Source organism: Camarhynchus parvulus, chromosome Z, assembly GCF_901933205.1.
Source record: "Camarhynchus parvulus chromosome Z, STF_HiC, whole genome shotgun sequence".
Taxonomy (NCBI): Eukaryota; Metazoa; Chordata; class Aves; order Passeriformes; family Thraupidae; genus Camarhynchus; species Camarhynchus parvulus.
The window spans coordinates 33040676-33061215 of record NC_044601.1 but is presented as its reverse complement, the minus strand read 5'-3'; the positions used below and the strand labels follow the sequence as shown (position 1 = coordinate 33061215).

The 20540-nt window shown below is 35.2% G+C and overlaps 1 protein-coding gene across 1 annotated transcript in view; it reads right to left on the bottom strand.

The window, feature by feature from the left end:
• Positions 1 to 7636: 7636 nt before the first annotated feature.
• The window catches only part of AUH (AU RNA binding methylglutaconyl-CoA hydratase), a 112745-nt gene continuing 99841 nt past the window's right edge, over positions 7637 to 20540 (bottom strand). The window contains exons 7-10 of the mRNA XM_030968999.1: positions 13528 to 13715; positions 12198 to 12248; positions 10283 to 10330; positions 7637 to 9357 (exon numbers count right to left, since the gene is read on the bottom strand). Of these exons, the coding sequence (XP_030824859.1) occupies positions 9280 to 9357; positions 10283 to 10330; positions 12198 to 12248; positions 13528 to 13715 (365 nt within the window). The 3' untranslated portion in view covers positions 7637 to 9279. The remainder of the gene's footprint in view (positions 9358 to 10282; positions 10331 to 12197; positions 12249 to 13527; positions 13716 to 20540) is intronic.

The window sequence follows — 20540 nt, the reverse complement described above, 5'->3', positions numbered from 1 at the left end:
TTCCCACCACTAAGTAACACTTAGGCCAACTGGGTTCATACTCTGCACACATGTCCTAGAATCTGAGCTCACCTCCAGGATAAAGGATTGACATTTTGTGCTGCAAGGTTCTCAAAACTCTCAGCTTTTGCTGGACCTAGAATAAGTTCAAGGCATTCAGCAACTGAGTCTGCACAGCAGGATTGTTCTAGCAGCATATCAGAGGCATAAGACTTTTTGTTTCTTCTCTGAAGTTATAGGTACACATAGGGGACTACAAATAATGTGAATTTCAAGAGAGAAACAGAGACATTTTGATAGATTTTTCTTTAAAATTAATGAATTCAGGCCATGTATAAACTATCCAGTCATATCCTGTAAAAGTTTAAACAGTGAAACCACAAGGGAAAATAAACTAACATCTCTTCCCTTTTTATCTTAAAAGTGTCTGAAATGAATTGGTTGCTAAAGAAACCTGATATAATTGTGACAGAGTGTTTTGAAACCCTTAGTGGAGTTCATCTGAAACCTCAGCATAGCAAGTGGCCTCTTATCTGCGTACTATTCCAGGAAGAAATGCATGGCATTTCGTCATCACAGCTGAAAGAGTAGCTGGCTCTGCACGTAGGCTAAGTGAGAATAAGAGCCCTCAGCTATAATGAGGGCACGCTGGTAGCTAATGCTTAGTCAGAGGCCATTTCCTTTAGCCTTTGCTACTGCTTGCAGGAGTTGGAATGCAGGAAAAGGCAAAAACTAAAGTGAACATACTGAAGGTCAATGTTTACCTTCTGTACTTTTTCTCAATGAAGATCAATTCTGAAGACATAGCACATATGCATTAATGTGGTGACATCCTAAACTATCCCGCCCATTACAAGAACCTTAAGTAACTTTATTTAATGTGGCAGTTCATGAGCAGAATTCCTTAAAGGAGAGAGAATCATAAAAAAGCATATGTCTCTTTTTTTTTTTAGTCTGACATTTAAAGGCAAATTAGTAAGTGGGAGTTTAATATAGATATTTCCTTGTGAACACTGATCTTGAATTTCCAAGCAGGCAAACTGACTTTCTCCTTAATAAAGCTCTTGAAACATAGATAACGTGTAGCAATTACTTCAAAATCAGGGATGAATCTTCATATGTGAGGGAATATGGTAAGGAACATTTCTTTTTATAGGCTTTTCCTCTTCTGTACATCCTGAAGATGATAATATGAGTGATGTACTGTCATGATGCTTTTTAACATAGGAATCTGCATAATTTGAACATGGAATGATTAATCATTAGAATATGAAAATGTTAAATATGAATGTGTAGCAATGTTCAGGCTGTAAATTTGCAAAGACACTTCATTTGGGACCACATTTTGTTTTCTTACTCTGCCTGCAGGAACATCAGCAATTATTGTGAATTTAATGAGCTATCACTATGCTGATTTAAACACACAACTGTATGTACTGTACTACTGAACACACTGGACTGAGTCATTTTACATACATGCAGTTGCTGGTCTAAATAAGGGCTAGATTCGACTTGTTCTGTTTAACTCACTAGCTGAACTGAAAATAGTTGGCACAGATTTTTCTCAGGAAATTCAAACTTACACAAGCAGAGGAAAAACATTGCAAATGAGATGCTGCTGTGTGCAAAAATTCATCTTGGGTAAAACTTTAAACCCTAGAAATGAATCTTGTTTTCAGTTCTCACAAATAGGCTTTTCTATTCAACTCTGAAGGTTTAAAGCAGTTGTTAATCAAATACTGCACACAGTACTAAGCAGCAAAGTGTTCGGTTATTTCTGAAACACGTTATTTTGAGGCTATGTTTGAATCTTCCATATTTATGTGATGAGAGTTATGTCACAAAGTTAATCATTCCCAGGATGCTAGCATTCGGGGTAATGAAAAACTTCTTGTGCAAGCAGTCATTAATCAGTGAGTCTAACATTGCATAATGCTTTCTGAAGCATGTGTTATGTGATCAGAGTACAAGGCTGCATAATACAGCAAAGTGTTTATGCCATATGCTGACCTTTTCTAAAGTAGAAATGGAGCCATGTGATGTGCTGCTCCTGCCAGCATTTGCTTATTGCCAATAATTAAGTTTGATGATATGAAGAAACACAAACTTGCATTGCTTTAGAGTTCTAAAAGGAAGAAGCTTTGAAGTTTTTGGCACTGTAAAGCACAAAGATAGCCAACTTGGCTTGGACACACTACCGTTGTCCATTATAGGCACCGCCCATCAAAACTGGAATCAAGTGCCCTGCTCAAGTGGTTACTGGCATTTGTGTAAAGGAAAACATGTGCATCATTACAGGACTGCTGTACTAACCAGAAGAGCATAAAGGTCACAGGAGCAAAGCAGCCAAAAGCATGCTCGGTACCTCAAATCTCAGAACACCATTATTACATTTGATGTTCTTGTGCAATAGCGCTAGTAAGCAGCTATTACTTAATCTCCTACCAGTATTACACAAAACTATACTTGCGAAATACTCCAGATAAATATGCTGTAATTATATGAAATACAAAAATATGTATAGGGCAAAATGTTTTTGTAACTCTCAGCACACATACCTGTGGGGATGTGGTTTGAGGAAACTATTTTAAAAATTGAATCCATGCTTTAAAAGCTTCTATGAATAACCTTAAAACTATGTGCTGGAAGGAGAGTGGACACATGGAGATATATTTTATATCCTAGGCATACACATGCACACACACTCACAGAGCGTGATCAAAAGCTCTGTCCTGTATACAGCTACTTTGTGTCTGTTGGCAGAATCAGGCTACTCAGCTGGAATAACCAGCTTCATACAACTATTTTAGCACAGCCAATGTAGCTATGCCACTGTTGCTCCAACATCACTTCTCCTTTCACTTGCCAATGTTTCCTTCTCTCTCACTGATGACTGTCTTTTCTACTTAGGAGAGCTGGTAGACCAGGGTAGTCAGTATCTGTATTACTTGCTAACAGCAACTCAGTTCCATCATGTAATCTATGATATGGTACTAATGTCTGAAAAGTGATTTCTTATATCCCTTGCTTACACTGAGGAAGTATTTTAAAGCTTAACTAAGAATTCTGAACAGTAAAGCACAATCACAAAACTAAGACATCTCTATACAGAGACATAGGCATCCTAGACCAAAATTCAGATTCTCAAAATTCCTGCTGAGATTTTGCATCAGGAAGTGATGATACTAGGCAACTGCACTTAAAAAGTATTGTATCCAAGGCCTTTTGGGATTATTGAATTCAACCTTCCACATCTAAGGAGTCTGACTCATTAAGGATCTTCATGTTTAGCAGACAGGAGTCTGTACAAAGAAGATGCTGGGGACAAGAGCAAAGTGAGCAGGTCCCCCATTCTTGCTACAGCATCTATTATAAAACCAGTGGGGTACTTGTTGCATGAGGGAATTGCAAGACAGGCCTTACCTCTATAAACTACAAGGTGGATGTCATTATCTTTATATCCCAATAAATTAACTTGTAGAATAAATAATTAAAGCAGAGAAATTTCTTCATGTGTAAAGAATCCAGTGAACAGGTCACTACTGTAGGAAATGTTGGTTCTGGTCAGTTAAGCGAAAGGAGAGAGCAGAAACTGAGTTCATTCAGTGTTTCATGAGTCCTTCAACTACTTAGCAGTTATACAGATGGAATCACAATAGCACATTCTCTTCACTTTTTCAAAAAAGGACTGATGTCAGCTAAGATTTGTAAAATCCAAAATGGAGACAGGAATTTCATTCCTCCCAAAATGGAAGAAACCCATGTCCGTGTGTTATTTATGAACTAGTAACTTAAACAGAATCCTTCTTGTTATGCTGGTTTTGTGGCTCCTGTCTCCTTTCATACCTTATACAGACACTCTAGGAATCATGTTTCGAGTTTACAATCTCTGCTAGTCTTTTGAGTACAGAACTTGGGAGCTGTTACCAGCCAATACAGAAAGATCTACTTTTTGGCACTCCTCATGAAGATACTAGAAATTACTGCATTGAAATTAATTGTGACCTAAGAATGCAGCCTGAACCCACCCTGCAAAACCTCTTTCATATACACTCTTCCAAGACCCACTGCTTCTTAGAAGCATGCTCCCTGGCTCTCTTCTCCTTACACCTCTACTTGGACAGAGTGGCCAAAAGATGATAACTATGGGACAACATGAACCATTCCCCTGAGGGGCCTCTAGCTGGGGATACTCACAAGCATTTATAAAAATATTTCAGCTTTGAAGACAACAGTCCCAGCAGTAAAGACTAATTACACAAAAGATGGAGAGTCAGACTCTTTTCACAAGCCTACAGATGTATTATTAACATTTATAAGTTGTGAAAACACAACCTTCACAATTCCATCCTCATAATTGTATTTTTTAACTTTGTCTTTCTAAGCTGCATGGAAGAGACACATTTAAAAAAATTTGTACAACTGGCATCAGAATTTTTAACATACTAAAAAGAATTGAGCCAAAGATGATATCACAAAGTCCCTTATGCTTAAGGGAAAATGTTAAATCAATTAGCAGTTGCCAGAATAAAGAAGCAACAATTTGATGTATAAGTTCCTTACAAAAATAACAAACTTTCCATGTTCTTCTGAAAATGGTTATATTATGCAACAAGAAAACTTCACCATATTCTCAGTTCTTTAATGTTACAAAAGCTTTATTAGCATACGCTTCAGAAATTATAATCAAAGGATTGTACTCGCTAGCCAGAACTTTGAAGAGTTTACAAACATAAATTCACAGACTATGCCTTAGAGGGTTAATGTACTATTTTGAACTCAAGTATTGCAAATGGGAGTTAGCTTTGACACAGAATGTTCACACCCTCTGTAATAAATTCTTTTAACATACTTCATATTTCTTCCCATGTGAATGAGTGTCCTTGGAAGAATTATCTACTAGATAAAAGCTGAAGATGAAATCTAAGTCTAGACTTATTTAAAGGGGGTAGACACTGATCTTATAATCTGTGACAGTGGCTGATTAATGAGCTGCTCATGATTGCTGCAGGCCTCTCCAAACTGCAGGAGCAAATGATATTATAGCACTGGGAGGAATGTGCTATCTGGGTGCCACACCTTTGTTGAAACTTAAGAACTCACATTGACTCCCACTACATTTATTCTAGCCTTGAACTACCATAGGTACATGATCAGATGCACGGTAACACACATGCATACCCTCACTCTTTGCCTGCTGCACAAGCAGCAGAACTGCTGTGCCACAGAACACACAGTAAGCATGCCCACTTGTAGCAGTCATGGTATGTGCTGTGTGGGACCCACTGTTCTGCTGGTTGTACTCTTGCATAAACAAATTCAAAACTTCTGAAGCAGAATAGTAGTATCACATCCTGAGGGCTTGATTTGGTCTTTCCTGACAGTCTGGATAATTTTATTTACATGTACACACATACATAGGCATATACACATACACATGCATGCATAAGACATGCCAGTATACACACACATATATTATAAAGAATAACCAACACACTGTTTAAACACAGCCCATTCTGCATAACTAGAGAAACTTCTATTCAACTGTGTTCCAAGGTTAAAACAGAGCATGATTTAAATCTATAATAAAAAAGGCATATTACCTAATCTTTAGTGATAACACAGTAATTTCTGATTATATCTTTCAAACAACTTTCAGCAAAAATTTTTAACCTCTACTAACTTTGTTTATAAAATACCAATGCTCTTAAAGTGAAAATAACCCATACAAATTTTTAAAATTGTTCCCTGCACATTCATGTCTGAGACTTAGAGGAAAGAAAAGCCAACAGGAGAAAAGGGCAGAAATAAAAAAAAAAGTCATTGTAATCCCACAAAGTAGACAAGAGAAATTTTATTACCTTTAGCTGAAAACAACTCTTCTTTTGGTTTCTCTGTTTGCCATTTTTCTTCTTGTCATTTTTGGAGATAGTTCTCTTTCTAGAAGTGTGCAGAAAATAACATCTTAACCACATCATCACGAACTTTATCACACCTTGAGTACACAGACTGTATCAGCCTCAGAAGACAATGAAGCCCTATAGCTTTTCAGCAGTTCCATTACGTTCAAGAACAAGGCTAAAATTCCACAAATGAGACATGAAAGCACATGGAAAGCTCAATGCACACCACTCAGATGAACAATGATTTTTTTAAAGTACATTTTTTAAAATTGTAAATAAATCCCCTCTCTAATCTCAGCAGATATCTTTTCAGGGATTTTCTTGCATGAAAAAGGTGTAAGTAAAGACAATGGAGTGATAAATTAAGATTTCAACTACTCTTTTCACTTTGCTATTAGTTGGGTTTGGTATGTGAAGTGACACTATTGCCAAAACCACTTACTTTACTCCCTAAGTTTCCCAAAACCAGATTCCAAGCAGTATGACATTTTGGTCTCTCCAGTGGTGATCTCTTCAACAAATATGACTATGATTGAATGCATCAAAGAGCAATGACTGAGTAAAATATGAAGCAGTTGAGAATAATCCTGATGTTTACTATTCTAAATGTGGCTGGTTAAAAGCAGTTCTAGAGAAGCATTGACATGAACACTGATGTAGGATTATGACTAATTTAACATAGACTGACAGAATTTCAACAATAACTGGGCACCAATGACTGCAGATGTCGTAAAAAGGTTCTATAGAAAACACCTCCAAAAGCACTTAACTGTATCATTACATAATATTAGAATAAATAAAACACACCTTTTTTTCATTACAGGTGATCTACTCAAGAGCATTGAACTGACTAGAGGCATGCAGACAATCATGAAAACTTTATCCAGAAATTCAGTAAAACTACTAAGAAAGTGAGTTGAAAATATAAACAGTCTGCTACATTAAAGGCTAAAATTATATGTGTTATATAAAATCACACATTAATTTCTGCATGAAACTGAGAATTTCTAGGCAATTCAGCAAATTGACTTACAAATGCTGAGAATTTATTAGCTGATAACTAATAATGGGTAATGGACCTACCTGTGTTATAGTTTTCAATATCCAACTCAGTGAAGTGCAGAAGAACTCACTATCCACTTGAATTCAGCAGAAGCAGGAGAAAAAGGTGCTTATGTCTAGGGACCATGCGATAACCTTTCAGAACACCAGTGAAGACCAGGACTCACTCATCCATGAGGTATAATAGAGAAAAGCATGGCTTTACCAGGAACTGGAAGAGTTGAGCCTAAGTGCTTGTAGGAGGATTAGCCAGATTACACCTTTCATAAGGAAAAGTCAGTCTTTATATGAGCATTTTTGTTACAAATAACCCTCTCATGGAAGCAGAATTCTAATACTACTATTAATTATGAGCACTGCACCCATCATAACATGTCACTTAATAAATGAGATAGTAAGTGATTAACACATCTTTTGCTAAAATATTGTTCCTCCAGAACTACTTTAACATCACTCCAAAGTACCTTTAAAAACTGTCCTACTGATACTCATTTTGTAATAACATTCAAACTGTTCACTTCAAAGAAGGAACACAAATTGCTATGATATGGCACTGTCTTCTCTTGAGAAAAGGAATGCAGAAACCATTGTGACAGTAAAATTATTTTCTGAGATCAAAACTCCTAGTTAAAGCCATGAATCTATACAGTCATATGCCACAGTATTTAAAGTTATTAGATGTTTTTAAATAGACATTCACAGAAGCTACTTAATCAGTGCTTGGTAGAAACAGAGGCAGCTCAATAAGCAGAATGTATATCAAAATTATGCAACAGAAACTCATCAGCAAATGCTTAATATTTTTTCCCTATTAACATAATTATTTTGTAGTCAGTAAAAATGAAAATGACATGTTAGCATTTCAAAAACATGAGAAAATGACCCTCTAGGCTTTATATAACTATCAAAACAAGTACCAATACTTTATTTGCAAGTTATTGTGCAAGAAATTATTGACTCAGCAAGTTTACCAGCCAACAAAGTGTGAGCTCTACCAGTTATAATCAATTTACATGTAATGAAATGTCTAAATATGAATTTAAATGAGTTCTTGTCATTTCACGTTGATGAGCTGCTTTATCATCATAGATATGGACAGTGACCATAGCTAATGTTGCAGAAACAGCAAAGCATGCACAAGTTTCATGAGCCAATGGTAACCCAGCCGGAATAAATTTGTTTTCATATAAAAAGACAGCCTTGAACTGCTAAGCCATGTTTATTTTCCAGTCAAATTAAGAAAAATACTTTCTACGAGGTTATTTCCAAACATTTGCTATATATGCTGCATCCACTGCAAATACACAGTATGAATCACAAGTTTTCTTACCTTGAAACCTACTGCATTTCTCTTGCAATGCATGAAAAGAACTCTGAGGCCAACAAAAAATAAAGAACCTTTCACCATCATCCCTGTTGTATATAAATATACATTCATAAAACTTGCAAAAGAAATATTCTGGAGATTAAGACAATTCTAGGTTCTATTACAGCACATTGGTCATATCCCCGCACAACCATCTTTAATACAATCATCAAAAATTTAAAACAACTGGGGCAAATGAAATAAAGTTCCATTGCAGTGCTGATCAGATGATATGTTGGAAAAATGCAAGACAAAGACAACTTTAACATACAAGAATGTGTAATTAAAGGTCGGCCTCAAAAATGTCTTCATTTAATACAATTAAATGAATATAATGACACCAACTTTATCAAAAGGACACCATTAAGTCCTAAAGTGATTTTCATTTTGCTTATGATAGAGGAAGTAAGATAAACAAAGCTTAACATATTCTAAATTATAATCCTTTTCATTTCCCCTAGCTTTATTAATCATATAGATATTCCGATAGAATACTCAAATATAATTTTTACTGATATACACAATCATTCAAATGCATATTTGGTACAATTTCTTATTTTTGGTGTTCAGTAGTTGCTTTTGTTTTGATAAAATGATATAGCAGATTTATGCTTAACATCACAGATACATTTTTTCTATGTAAAGAATTACAGAGCTTTTTCAATTGTGGAATGGTATGTTTCTACATGTGAAATTTTAAAAATGCTGCATGAACCTGTGACTTTGTCATTACACAGATAAACCATCAGAAACTGTAATGAGCATGAGGTGACACACATTTCTATCTTGGCTTCATACAAGTATGGACACATTCAAAATGTTTTAACATCTGTATGATTTGCTGTTACTTTGGTGATTGTGATATTCCAGGTGCAGATGCAAAGTGCACCTTAATGGTCCTCAAAGAAGTACTTTTATCCCCCTGTATTTTAAAGGCATCAGATTCTTTTATTCTCCCTTGTAGCGAGGAGGTCTCTTCTCCTTAAATGCAAGAAGGCCTTCAATTCTATCTTTTGTTGGGATAGTCTGCAATGAGCAGAGTAACAATTCATTACTGACACCAAAAACAATACCAAGAAAAATATTTTCATACAAATCCTAGTTCTTCAATGCATCCAAGATGCACAAGAAAAACTATAATAACTATAATACAACAGGAAAATTAAAACTATACAGTCAGATATAGGAATGTATCAGACACTTCAAGGGCACGACAAAAGGCTGATGAACAATTTGCGTGGAGAAACACGCAAATTGTTCATCTTTTCTCCAAACAGATGAGTTTAAAAATTCTGTAGGGTTTGAGGTTTGTTGTAGTTTTGTTTTTCTTTTGGGGGTGGGAGGTGGGGGGAAGAAAGGAAAGTGGGGTTTGGGTTTCTTGGAGGTTTTTTGGGTTAATTTTGGGTTTTTGGGAGGGGGGAAGAAGGTTAATAATTTGATTACCACATCTTAAATAAGCATATAATGCTGATGCTTCTATTTCCATCATAAAAATCTTGTCTCAAAGTATTATGAGAACATATAATCTCAAACACATCATTCCCATGTTTCACTGGCAAAAAGGTTTGTCTCAAATTTTTACTGGTTAGCACATATGCCACTAGCACACGTGTTAGTGAAGTGTCCTTTGTATTCTTTCATGTTAAGCCAAAACAAAGCAAAAGCAAGGCAGATCTTGGACTGGCATGGTAGTGTATGACTGGCTAGGTGTATGGCTGGTAGGCCTCACTACCTTCACCCTAAACAGTACTGGTACCGATGTGTCCTGAACTACACCTCCTCCCTTAAATTCCTTACAAAATCAGACCAAGTAGATGGAAGTTTAAATAAAATGCCTAAAAGTTTACAGAAGAAATCACAAAGCAATATCCAGTTAAATTTCTGCATGTTTCATAAAAGGCATCACAAAGCCTGTTTTCTGTGTTTTCTTCATGTAATCATATTTACATACCTGAGCATAACAAGCTTCTTCAATTGCTAAACCTGTTACTAAGTCGACCTGAGAAAAAGAATACAATGGTTTTACAAGAATTTTTATTTATTATATATTATTTAAAATATCTACATTACAACTCACAACAACGTAATTATAGTGTTCTTATATGCCATATACTAAAATACTTATAAAAAGTTCTTCTACACTGCTTTAACTACTAAATATTGTGGTTTTATATGCCATATACTAAAATACTTGTGCAAAGTTCAATTACTACTACTGTAAATGCTACACTGACATGTGGTAAGAGTGGCTAGTATTTCTGTAAAAGACTCCTGATTTAGCCATACAACTAGCATGCACTACACTCAAAAAATGTCTGCTCTTTACTACAAGTCATGTGGTTAGGTAAAAACCATTAGCTACTTGTACATGTATAATAATTTCATTTACTACAGAGGAAAAGATGCACCGTATGATTACGTAATTTTTCTTCTGAAAAAAAATTGTACAATGTACCTTCAAAATGTCATATAAGAATAGGATAGCATGCCACAAATAAACACAAATTCAAGTTCAAAAGGACTTAAAACAGAAAAATAAAGAGGATCATGTCTATCCTGCATCATCATCATCATCATCATCATCATCATCATCATCATCATCATCATCTGTTTTTAATACATTTAGTTTCTTTGTGAGCTGTCCTGAACAGTTGAAAAGACTGAATTATTTTGGCCTCATGATTTCTCCATATGTCTTAAGCACCAGATGCTACAGAATTCACTACCTCTCCCCTTGACCACCGGAAGGACTAGGGCTATGCACCACAATCAGTTTTCAAGGGGAGATAAGTTATAGCATAAGTTATCAAATGAAGCCATAAAATGTGCCATGGTAGTTTTGTAACAACAGCTTGGACAACCATTTGGCTTGATTGGTTTTGATATATTAGATCTTGTCTTGGGCCTCAAGATTGAACTAGAGGTGAACATTCAGAGTCCATCTAACCCTATCATCCCTAATTCTCTAAACACCATTATTTTGACCTTTCAATCCACTATATCTGGTAGTCAGATAATTCAGCTTATAGCATTTTGAACCTTGGGTATTGAAATCAATCTCAAATTCCACCATTACTTGCTGTGGAAACCTAACATACTCTGTGCAATGGCATCTGAGTTTGATTCTCATGCCACCACTTACTGGTATTATGCTTTGCTGAGCTCACTGGTTGTTTTTGTGACTTTTAAGAAAAAAGGAGAAATTCATCTTCTTGGACTCATATGCTGCACATGGTATGATCCTCTTTCCCTTGTAACAGGTTGAGCTACAAGATGTTTTGGTGCAGAGCCTAACTTTAAAAATGAACAGACCTGCTGAACTCAGCATTAGGATATGTACAACTAAAGTAAAACACATGTCCAGATGGGATTTTAAATGAGCTTTAGAGCTAGGTCAATAGTGTGGCAATGGAGTGGTAATCAGAATCAAACACGAAATCAGGTTCCAGGTACAATTTTAACACTAACTGCTATTAAACTATTTTTAAAAAATAATAGGCCCTTCAGCCTTTATTAGTTACTAAACACTGAGAGCTTGACAGACTTAACAGAGTATGACTTCGATCATTTTTCCCACCTGAGATTTGAAACACAATTTGTTCAAAGTAGTTTATGTTTACTTTCTACTATTAATAATTAGCAGATTACACTACTCTTGAGGTTACTAAGCCTTGTTACAGAAATCAGCATCTCAGGAGCCTGATTAAAAAAATTACATTTCATTCTTTAGAAAGTTTTGACCAAACAGACTTTGAAAGACTACACAATGATAAAATAAAAACAGTTCTAGAAAAAGAATTTCACCTCAGTACAACTGTTGCCAACCTGACTTCCAGCCTACTCTCATAGAAAGTACAGATCCTTACCTCCATTCCCTGATTGATAGCCAGTTTTGCAACTCTCATTGCTACTGGTCCCTAAAATGAGAGAAAAAGTTTATTTACATGTTATCAAAACCTGCAAGATTTGTAACAGAAGAGTCTGCACATAATCCTAATCTTATATTAGGATCATCTAGACTTTGGACTTTTGTTAAATATACAGTATATAAAAGCCATATATCCTAGATTTTATCATTATAGTAGACATTTGTTTCTAAACTGAGTTTGAATATTAAGAAAAAGTAAAAGTATACTATTTTCAAAAGAACCTAATTATTGTGTTTGGTTTATGCTTCAAAGGTGCTGAGTGTGTCCACATTTGTCAAGCTTTATCAATTTCCTTCAAAACAAGGCTCAGAATGGCCACTTTAAGATACATCACTATAGGTCTTTGCAAGGTCAGTCCTATATCCCTACTACTGCACAATGGAGACATGTGAAAATATGTAATCATGAAATAAAATTAACTGATGCAAGCTTCAAACCTACAGTATGCTATTGCAAAGCCTGCTCTGGTCAAGTGATGACACTCTCCCATGAGCAGCTGAGATCCCAGTAAGCAGAGGGATTCTCACATTTGCCTCCAATGTGCTGCAGAACTGCAAGACATCTTTGGGAATCATCTCAGTCCTGTGCATATCCATCAGCATCAGCTTCTGGATATTCAGGGCGGTTGATTTGGGAAAAGCCAAATGCTTATGAGACAGTACTAATAAAAAGTTGTAACGATCAATCAACTTTCCAGAATCACCGTATGTTAAAATTTTTACTGTACTTTTAATTGTCTTTCTATTAAGGTGCTTGAGCCACAAATAACCACCAATAAATGCCATACCTAAGCTGTAACATCTTACATTTCAATGAAAAATTTTAGCTGTTACACTTGTGATCCAATAAAGTCGTTCACTAATTATTTTGTTTTTCTGCCTTCTATGAATTTTCTACCGAGGACGTTTTGCCTCTCTTCGGAAGAGCTCCACAGCAACAAAGTAATCCATTAAAATAACTGCTATACTAAAAATTAAACCTGTTTATTTTTTATTCTTGTTTAAAAGTCAAAAGCCAGAATATATAATGAAAACACAGACCAGATCATGGCAAGATGAGGACTGATGGAGGTTTTTTCCTTCACTATGAAATAATTACCAAATAACACCATTCAATACAAGAGAGAAAACTTCGGATTACTTGTTACATAATTAGCACAGCTTTTTGATACATAATTCTGTGACAGTTCTCTTTAATAAAGCTGTTTCTTTTTCAGTGTTATTATTTGGTAAAAACTAAAAATCAAAATAAAAATAATTTGTAATACCTGAGGTAAGAACTCTCTCGCCAGAGCTAATGCTCTTCTGTATGCAGCATCCCCTGCTTCATTCTGTTCTACCACATGGCTAATCAATCCTATCGATTTTGCTTCCTCACCATCTACAATGCGTGCAGAGAAGATTAGTTCTTTTGCCAATGACACTCCAATTGTGCGAGGTAATCTTTGTGTCCCACCTAGAGTTTGTAAAAAGACAAAATGCAACTATTAGTTTCCCATGCATCTATACCACAAATGTAGATGCCTTGCTCATCTTAAGTATTTTCATTTTAAATTCCATAAACAATTACATAGACATACAGAAATTCAACTAGTACAAAGGCAATGTTAAGTACCTTCTTCAGTTTTTCAGACTACATCTAAATTGAAATCAATTGCCCTGTTTCTTAGAAAGACATGTAAATAACTGAAAATAGGTACTATTACTAGAGATTCTGTTCTATTACAGACAAGTTACCTTACTTGTATCAGCCAAAAGCTGAAGAAAAACTACTTGACAGTAATTAACATATCCAAACCCTTCTGTTTCTTTTGACCACTACTTATTTTTATGATATAAATCACCACTTTCAAAGAACTATACTTAAAAAGAAAATATACCTTAATAAGTCCATTCTAGAATTTGCACCTTAGGGACAATATTTACATGTAAACTAAACTAAAAGCATTACTAGACAAGGTCTCTAAGAAGCTGTGGTTTTCCCTCATCTTACTCTCGCATAATTGTTACAAACTTGAAGTGTGATTACAAAAACTAGGGAAGAACAATGACAGGTGCAGATCAGCGGAGAAAAGCATCCAACTTTATAAGAGTTAGCATTTCTTAGCACATTTAAAACTTCTTTGACTTCGCAGCACTTTCAGAAGGTCAATAAGCAGTAACTACATTAACCAGAAATGAAGATTGCTTAGCTGGACTAACAGTTAACTTTTAAGAACTAACAAACAGTGAGAATGTGGGAATAACCATTATCAAAATGGAAGTTGTAGATTCAAATCACTGAAGCAGATGTTTATGAATTAAGACAGCAGAAATAGCCTTTATCCAGGAAAAGGATTTTGAAAACCACAAGGTCTACCATTTTGACATGGATCTGAAACAAATACTCAATTTACACAAAGAATCTGTAAGCAAAAATTTCTTTCCAAAACCTTATTTCTGCAAGATCACGCTAATATATTTAAATGTAAATATATGTATATATGCAAGAGGAATATTTATAGGAGTTGTTCAAAGCTGGGCAGTATAACGCTGTGCAAATGTGTGTTCAACTAACAAAATATTTTAATTTCTACTACATAATGTGGACTAAGGCACCAGTATTTTTTTCAAGCCATTCAGTTCTCAGTGATGTTTCCTGAAAATACTTTCAATACATTATGAGATAAATAAACTGACTGGAAACAAACTAAATTTTTTGTGATTTAATAATTCAGCTTTCACCTACTATTTTTCTGAACCACAGGCTTCAGTAATATTGTATTTTTTTCCATAAAATCAGATCTGCCTTTGAACATCTTATAAAACACAAAATTGCAGATAGTTTGGAGGATTTCTGCCTTTCTGGAATAGTAGAAGATGATGGTCTATAACAAAAATTGAGTTACATTTTCCAGTCAAAAACTGGAGGAATGAAAAAAATTATTATAACTATTAAAATAAAATTTGTAGAACAAAAGCATTAGTGAATACAAATAATGTGATATTCTCTATGATCCTGCAGCACTTGAGAGGATTTTAGCAAGTCAGTCCTAATGGTCAAGGGGCAACAGATATTCAATAAATTCTGCTAATTCTGCAATTTCTAAAGCTAAGCCAGGGATAGTGCTAGGGGTAAAATTTTGCTACCAGCACAATTTAGGGACATCTTTCAGAAAGGGGCAAGGGATGCATATACATGAACGTAATCCCACACTCGATCCCAAAAAACACTACAAACCCTGAAGCATAAGCCTTCCCTTCAGCCTTGGATTGCCTCACTGGTGACATTCATGGAGAATGACTAAAGCTGTATCTATCAAATTTATACCAGACCTACATGCCAGAAAAATGTGATCTGTGTTTTCAAGAAACTCACTGCTTCTGATACTGAGCTGTTCCACCACCACCATCCCCACCAAACATTTATAGGGTTTTTTATTTAAACATTGAATGTCTTTAAATTTCTCACCCAAATAAGCTGTCAACAACTAATCAACATCTATTCTTATACACATTTTAAGCACACATTGGAACATAGCAAATGTCTACCTTATTCTCCTTAAGAATATTTTAGTCACAAATTATTCCTTTCATGGCAGCCATGGAATCTAGAAAAGCATCCAGTTTGGCTTTTGATTAAAGAAAATTATTTGTCCAAATCATAAGACCTGAAACCATATGAGGCTGTATTTACTGACTCTGCATCTTCTGCTTCTTTCTTGCACGTATTCCTAGTATTTTTCTTTACTTAATTATCTGCCCCTTCCTTTACTGTTTTATCTCTTCTATTACTGCTTTACCAGGAAATGCTGAAAACAAAGTTTCATTGAGCAACAATATTTCATAACTTTGACCAAACAATGGATATGTTGAAGCATGAAAGAGTGTTTATAGATTAAAAAAAACTGTTCTTGCCAGTGTCTTACACAATAACGATTGAAGAGGAAAAAAATTAAAAAAAAAGTAGACTATAGTTGTTTGGCTGCCTCCAACACTGAAAAGACATTTAGCAGAGGAGCATACTCTTTGATTAGTATTTACAGAACAGGAACCAACAGTTCACTGCATCAATCATATATATTCAGTAGTAGGGGTAACAAACTTGCACAAAAGCTGTAAGACCAAATTAATCAAATGCAAACAACACACTATAACACATCCACCACACTGAAGCTGCATCCATTTATGAAGAAAAGATGGAGCATGCCACAGATAGATGTTCTGTTTTGGTAATACACAAAGAACACATAGTGTCTGCCAACTATAATCAGAGCTAAAGGAAGTAACACCCAGTCTGCAAAGACGTTACTTAACCAAGGCATTTCATCTAAATGTAGTGCAGAATTTGATGGGAGAATAGTTGTTTCATCTTCACAAATTTAATGATATGTTATTTCAAGGACTAGTGATCTGGTATTACTCACTGTGCTGATAAAAGTATTTAACATACAGTTGCAATGTAAATGTGTTCTTACCTGAAATGGTATACAGTCAATGTTGTAATAATTGCAACTAGCATTTTTAGACACATTATTTCATATTTAAAATTTGTTTACTGTGAAAAGACACAGCAAACAAAAGACTGCTAATTTCTGGTACAAAAACTATTAAAAATATTTTTTAAAATTTAACAAAAAGTTGATTTTGTATGAATATTTATTTACTGTGAGTAGTTCATCATTTACAAAATATTTACACAACTGGTTTGAATTAAGAGAATTACGTGATAAATGCCCAAGAGTATATCCAACAAGATGAAGCAACCAGCTTACTGGAAATAGATTCATCATTCTGGCAGAGAATATCTACAGTCAGTAGTTTCTCATAGCTGACGGCGCTGTCAAAACATATTAGAAAAAAATGTGTTCTGACAAAAAAAAATTCCAAAATTTAATTCAGTAATAATCCTGTTTACTAAATCAAGTAAAAACCAGTCTTCCTATCCTATCCTATCCTATCCTATCCTATCCTATCCTATCCTATCCTACCTATCATATCCTATCCTATCCTATCCTAATCTTTTGTTTGATTCACAGCAGATGAATTAAACTGACAGGTTTCTAGCTTTCTTCTTTTAAAGAGCGCACATCTTATATTTTATTAATAATCAGTGGTAATAATCAGTGGTGAAACGAAAACCAATCATCCACAAACCTTCTAATTAGAAGTAAAATGTATCCTTGTGATTTTTTTTGCAGAAAACTCTAAGTAGATGTTTTACTCTTCCATTGAAGCTCATAAAAAATATGGAAAGCAGAAAACTACTATTTATAATAGTTAATCCTCAGCAATGTAAATCCACAAAAAAACCCTAAAATGGATGAAGTTATTATTTTAGTATAACACTTTTCAGTCATGTTATGTCCTGTTTTAAAAGTCTGTAAGAAAAAAATATGTAACAAACATAGCTTCCACTTTTAAAGTACCTGCCATCTGTTGCTAAGTTAAAAAATTTTCAAAATACAAAACATGCTATAGGTCTAAACACTGTACCTAGATAACATTTAACACCAATTTTCCAACAGACTATTTCCAAGATTAGGTCTTGATCCTGAGAAGTTGCATACATTTTAGTTAATTTAAATCCAGGTATAAATCTTTATGGGCTCAGACATTCCTAATTTTGTCTCAGAAGAAAACGTCAAGAACCCTTCTCCAGCACAAACCAGAGAACCAACTAACAACCAAAACCAGCTTAGACTGGGAAAGACACCCATAAAGATGCAAAAAGATGACAGGGTGAAAACGTGAGGGAGAAGAAAAGAAACAAAACACTATTACTCTAAGAGGAAGAAAGGCGCTGAGATGACAAAGAGCAGGCGATAGGTAAGGCCACTCTTATACACAGCCGCACAAGTTATTTGGAAAAAGACTGGAGATCTGCGGAAAGACTGAGACAGTGGCCTGAGGCTGACTCAGAGGTTGCTCCAGGGTCTGAAGAAAGAAGTTTTTTAGCAAAATTTCATAGTAGGTTGCCCAAAGGGCTCACACAAGTCTGGCTTGTCAGTCAAGTCAAAGAAAGCTCCACAGGCATGCCAGACACAATCTCCCTAGCTGAGGTCCAAGAGGCAGGACAACTTGAAGTACATGCCAGCCTGGCTGTGGCAAACTCCATCTCCAAAACAGCCCACTTAATTGCAAATCAGTCCTTAACTTTCACAATCCATTCTATTCATCCGCATTTGTGGATTGGTTTATTTAAAAACTGATCTGAAAAATACCTACACCAAACCGCCATGTGTGGGTGGCTTGAAAATGACAGCTTAAATCAGAAGAATGCAGTACTTGGCTTGAAGATGTATGAATGGTTAAGATGCATGAGAGGAAGTGTAAATACACTTCAAGAATTCACTAGCAGTTAAATAATTACAGCTTTTGTACTGAAAGATGACATGGTCATGTAAATTAGAAAAACTAATTTATTTTCGAAATAAGTAATTGTCTTGTAGATTGAGAAAACAGAAGATGGCTTCCTAGCAGATGGCTGTGTACGTGAAATGGATGGAACCAAAGAAATGCATCTGGAACCCAAAGTTTATAAAATGGACTCCACTTCAAAAGAGATTCTGCACCTGGCGTAAGGAGCTCACTTCACATTTCACTCACAAACATGGTATAAACAATTCCACTGTCAGACAAAACACTGTTTGAGAAGCACAGATCTGTTATTCCCCATAGACACCCAGGACTTGCGACTCCAGGCAAAGCTAATGCACATGCTGACAATATTGTTTGTTTTTAAACTAAAATTATTTGAGGGGGCAAAAACCCAAAGCAAACCAGAAATGCCAAAGACTGTTCATCTACTTATTAACTTCTACTTAAGCGCACACAAGTGCAACAAGCATGAGCACACAGAGATACTCAGTAAGACCATGTGCCCTCCTGTTACTCCATATAGGAGCTTGGTATTTTATTTAATGATGCAATCAGTCACCTTAAACAAAATCCAGAAGTAGATACACATTAAAACATAAGTCTTCTTGCTGCAGATAGATATTAACGGCCCACAAGAAAGCATTTTCCAGTTTCAAAATTACACCCACAGATTTATGAAGTCATTACTCAGCTGTAACAACAGGTAGGAGGTTTAGATCAGCGCTGCACTGTATGATCATACTTCACAAATCATGTGGGATTCCTGTGTAATATTAAGTAAGAACTTCTATTTAACTTGAATTTTAAACAAATAATTTTACTAGTCTATATTCTTATACTTTTCAAATGACAGCTAAACTTCAGTTAATATGAAAATCAAGACAAGAAAGAAACAGACATGAGAAAAACTTTTATCACTACCTACGGCAAGTGGAAGAGAAAAATTAATTACCCTGGTAGTATCCTATTTTACTTATATTTTTAAGGAGATCACAGTCTGAAATTGGGTCAATTACTATAGTTTTCAATGGATGGAACTGAAATGAATAAACAATAAGGAAAGCAAAAAACAGACTAATAAATCTGAAGTCTTCACTGCTTAAAAGCAAGTGATTTGAATGTTTTCCTCACTTGAGTGCTCTTCTCACAGAAATCTACCATTTTATTCTTCCACATAGCAAAGAAATCTCCTAAACCCCCCAACCAATTCCTATTCCTTAACACTATTCTTTCTCCCATCCTGACTACTATCAAATTAATCTGCTTTCAACTCTTCCAGAGTAATGGGTTTTTAAGAATTGATGTCTGAAATTATTCATCCCTGAAATTCTGTGACTTGAGCAGCACTAAAGAAAGGAAAATTTCTAGTTAATACGATGGAAGCTCAGGGAAAACAGCAAAGTCAATACAACAGCAAGAGGACACAATCTCACCTGGTTCAGCTACCAAATCCCAAGAAGGCAGAGCACTCTCTCTACTGATAAATATATGCCAAATTAAGTTGTACATGCAAAACACATTTTTCATCTTAAGTAAAACGTACTCCCAGCAGAAGATGCATACACTACAGCTACACTGCAGCTTACCTAGTACTTAGGCTATAACATAATATCTACAACAATTTGGGGGTGGCTTTGAAAACATAGATTCTACAAAAAAACTGGCCAAATCTTTCAATACTGGCATGCATTAATATAGTAATATGCAATGCAAAAAGGAAACTGTTCCATAAATTGGAACATGAAATACATTAGTATCAACATTTCAGTTTAAAGCCAGTTCCTGTGCAACAGTGGACCTACTCCAATAAGCAAAACTGGTATTTTAACACTTTATTGTTTGGGACTCAAACATTTTTCCTTAACTTCAGCTCTTCCATCACCTTCTTCATATTTTTTAGTTCTTGAAAAAAAAACAGAAA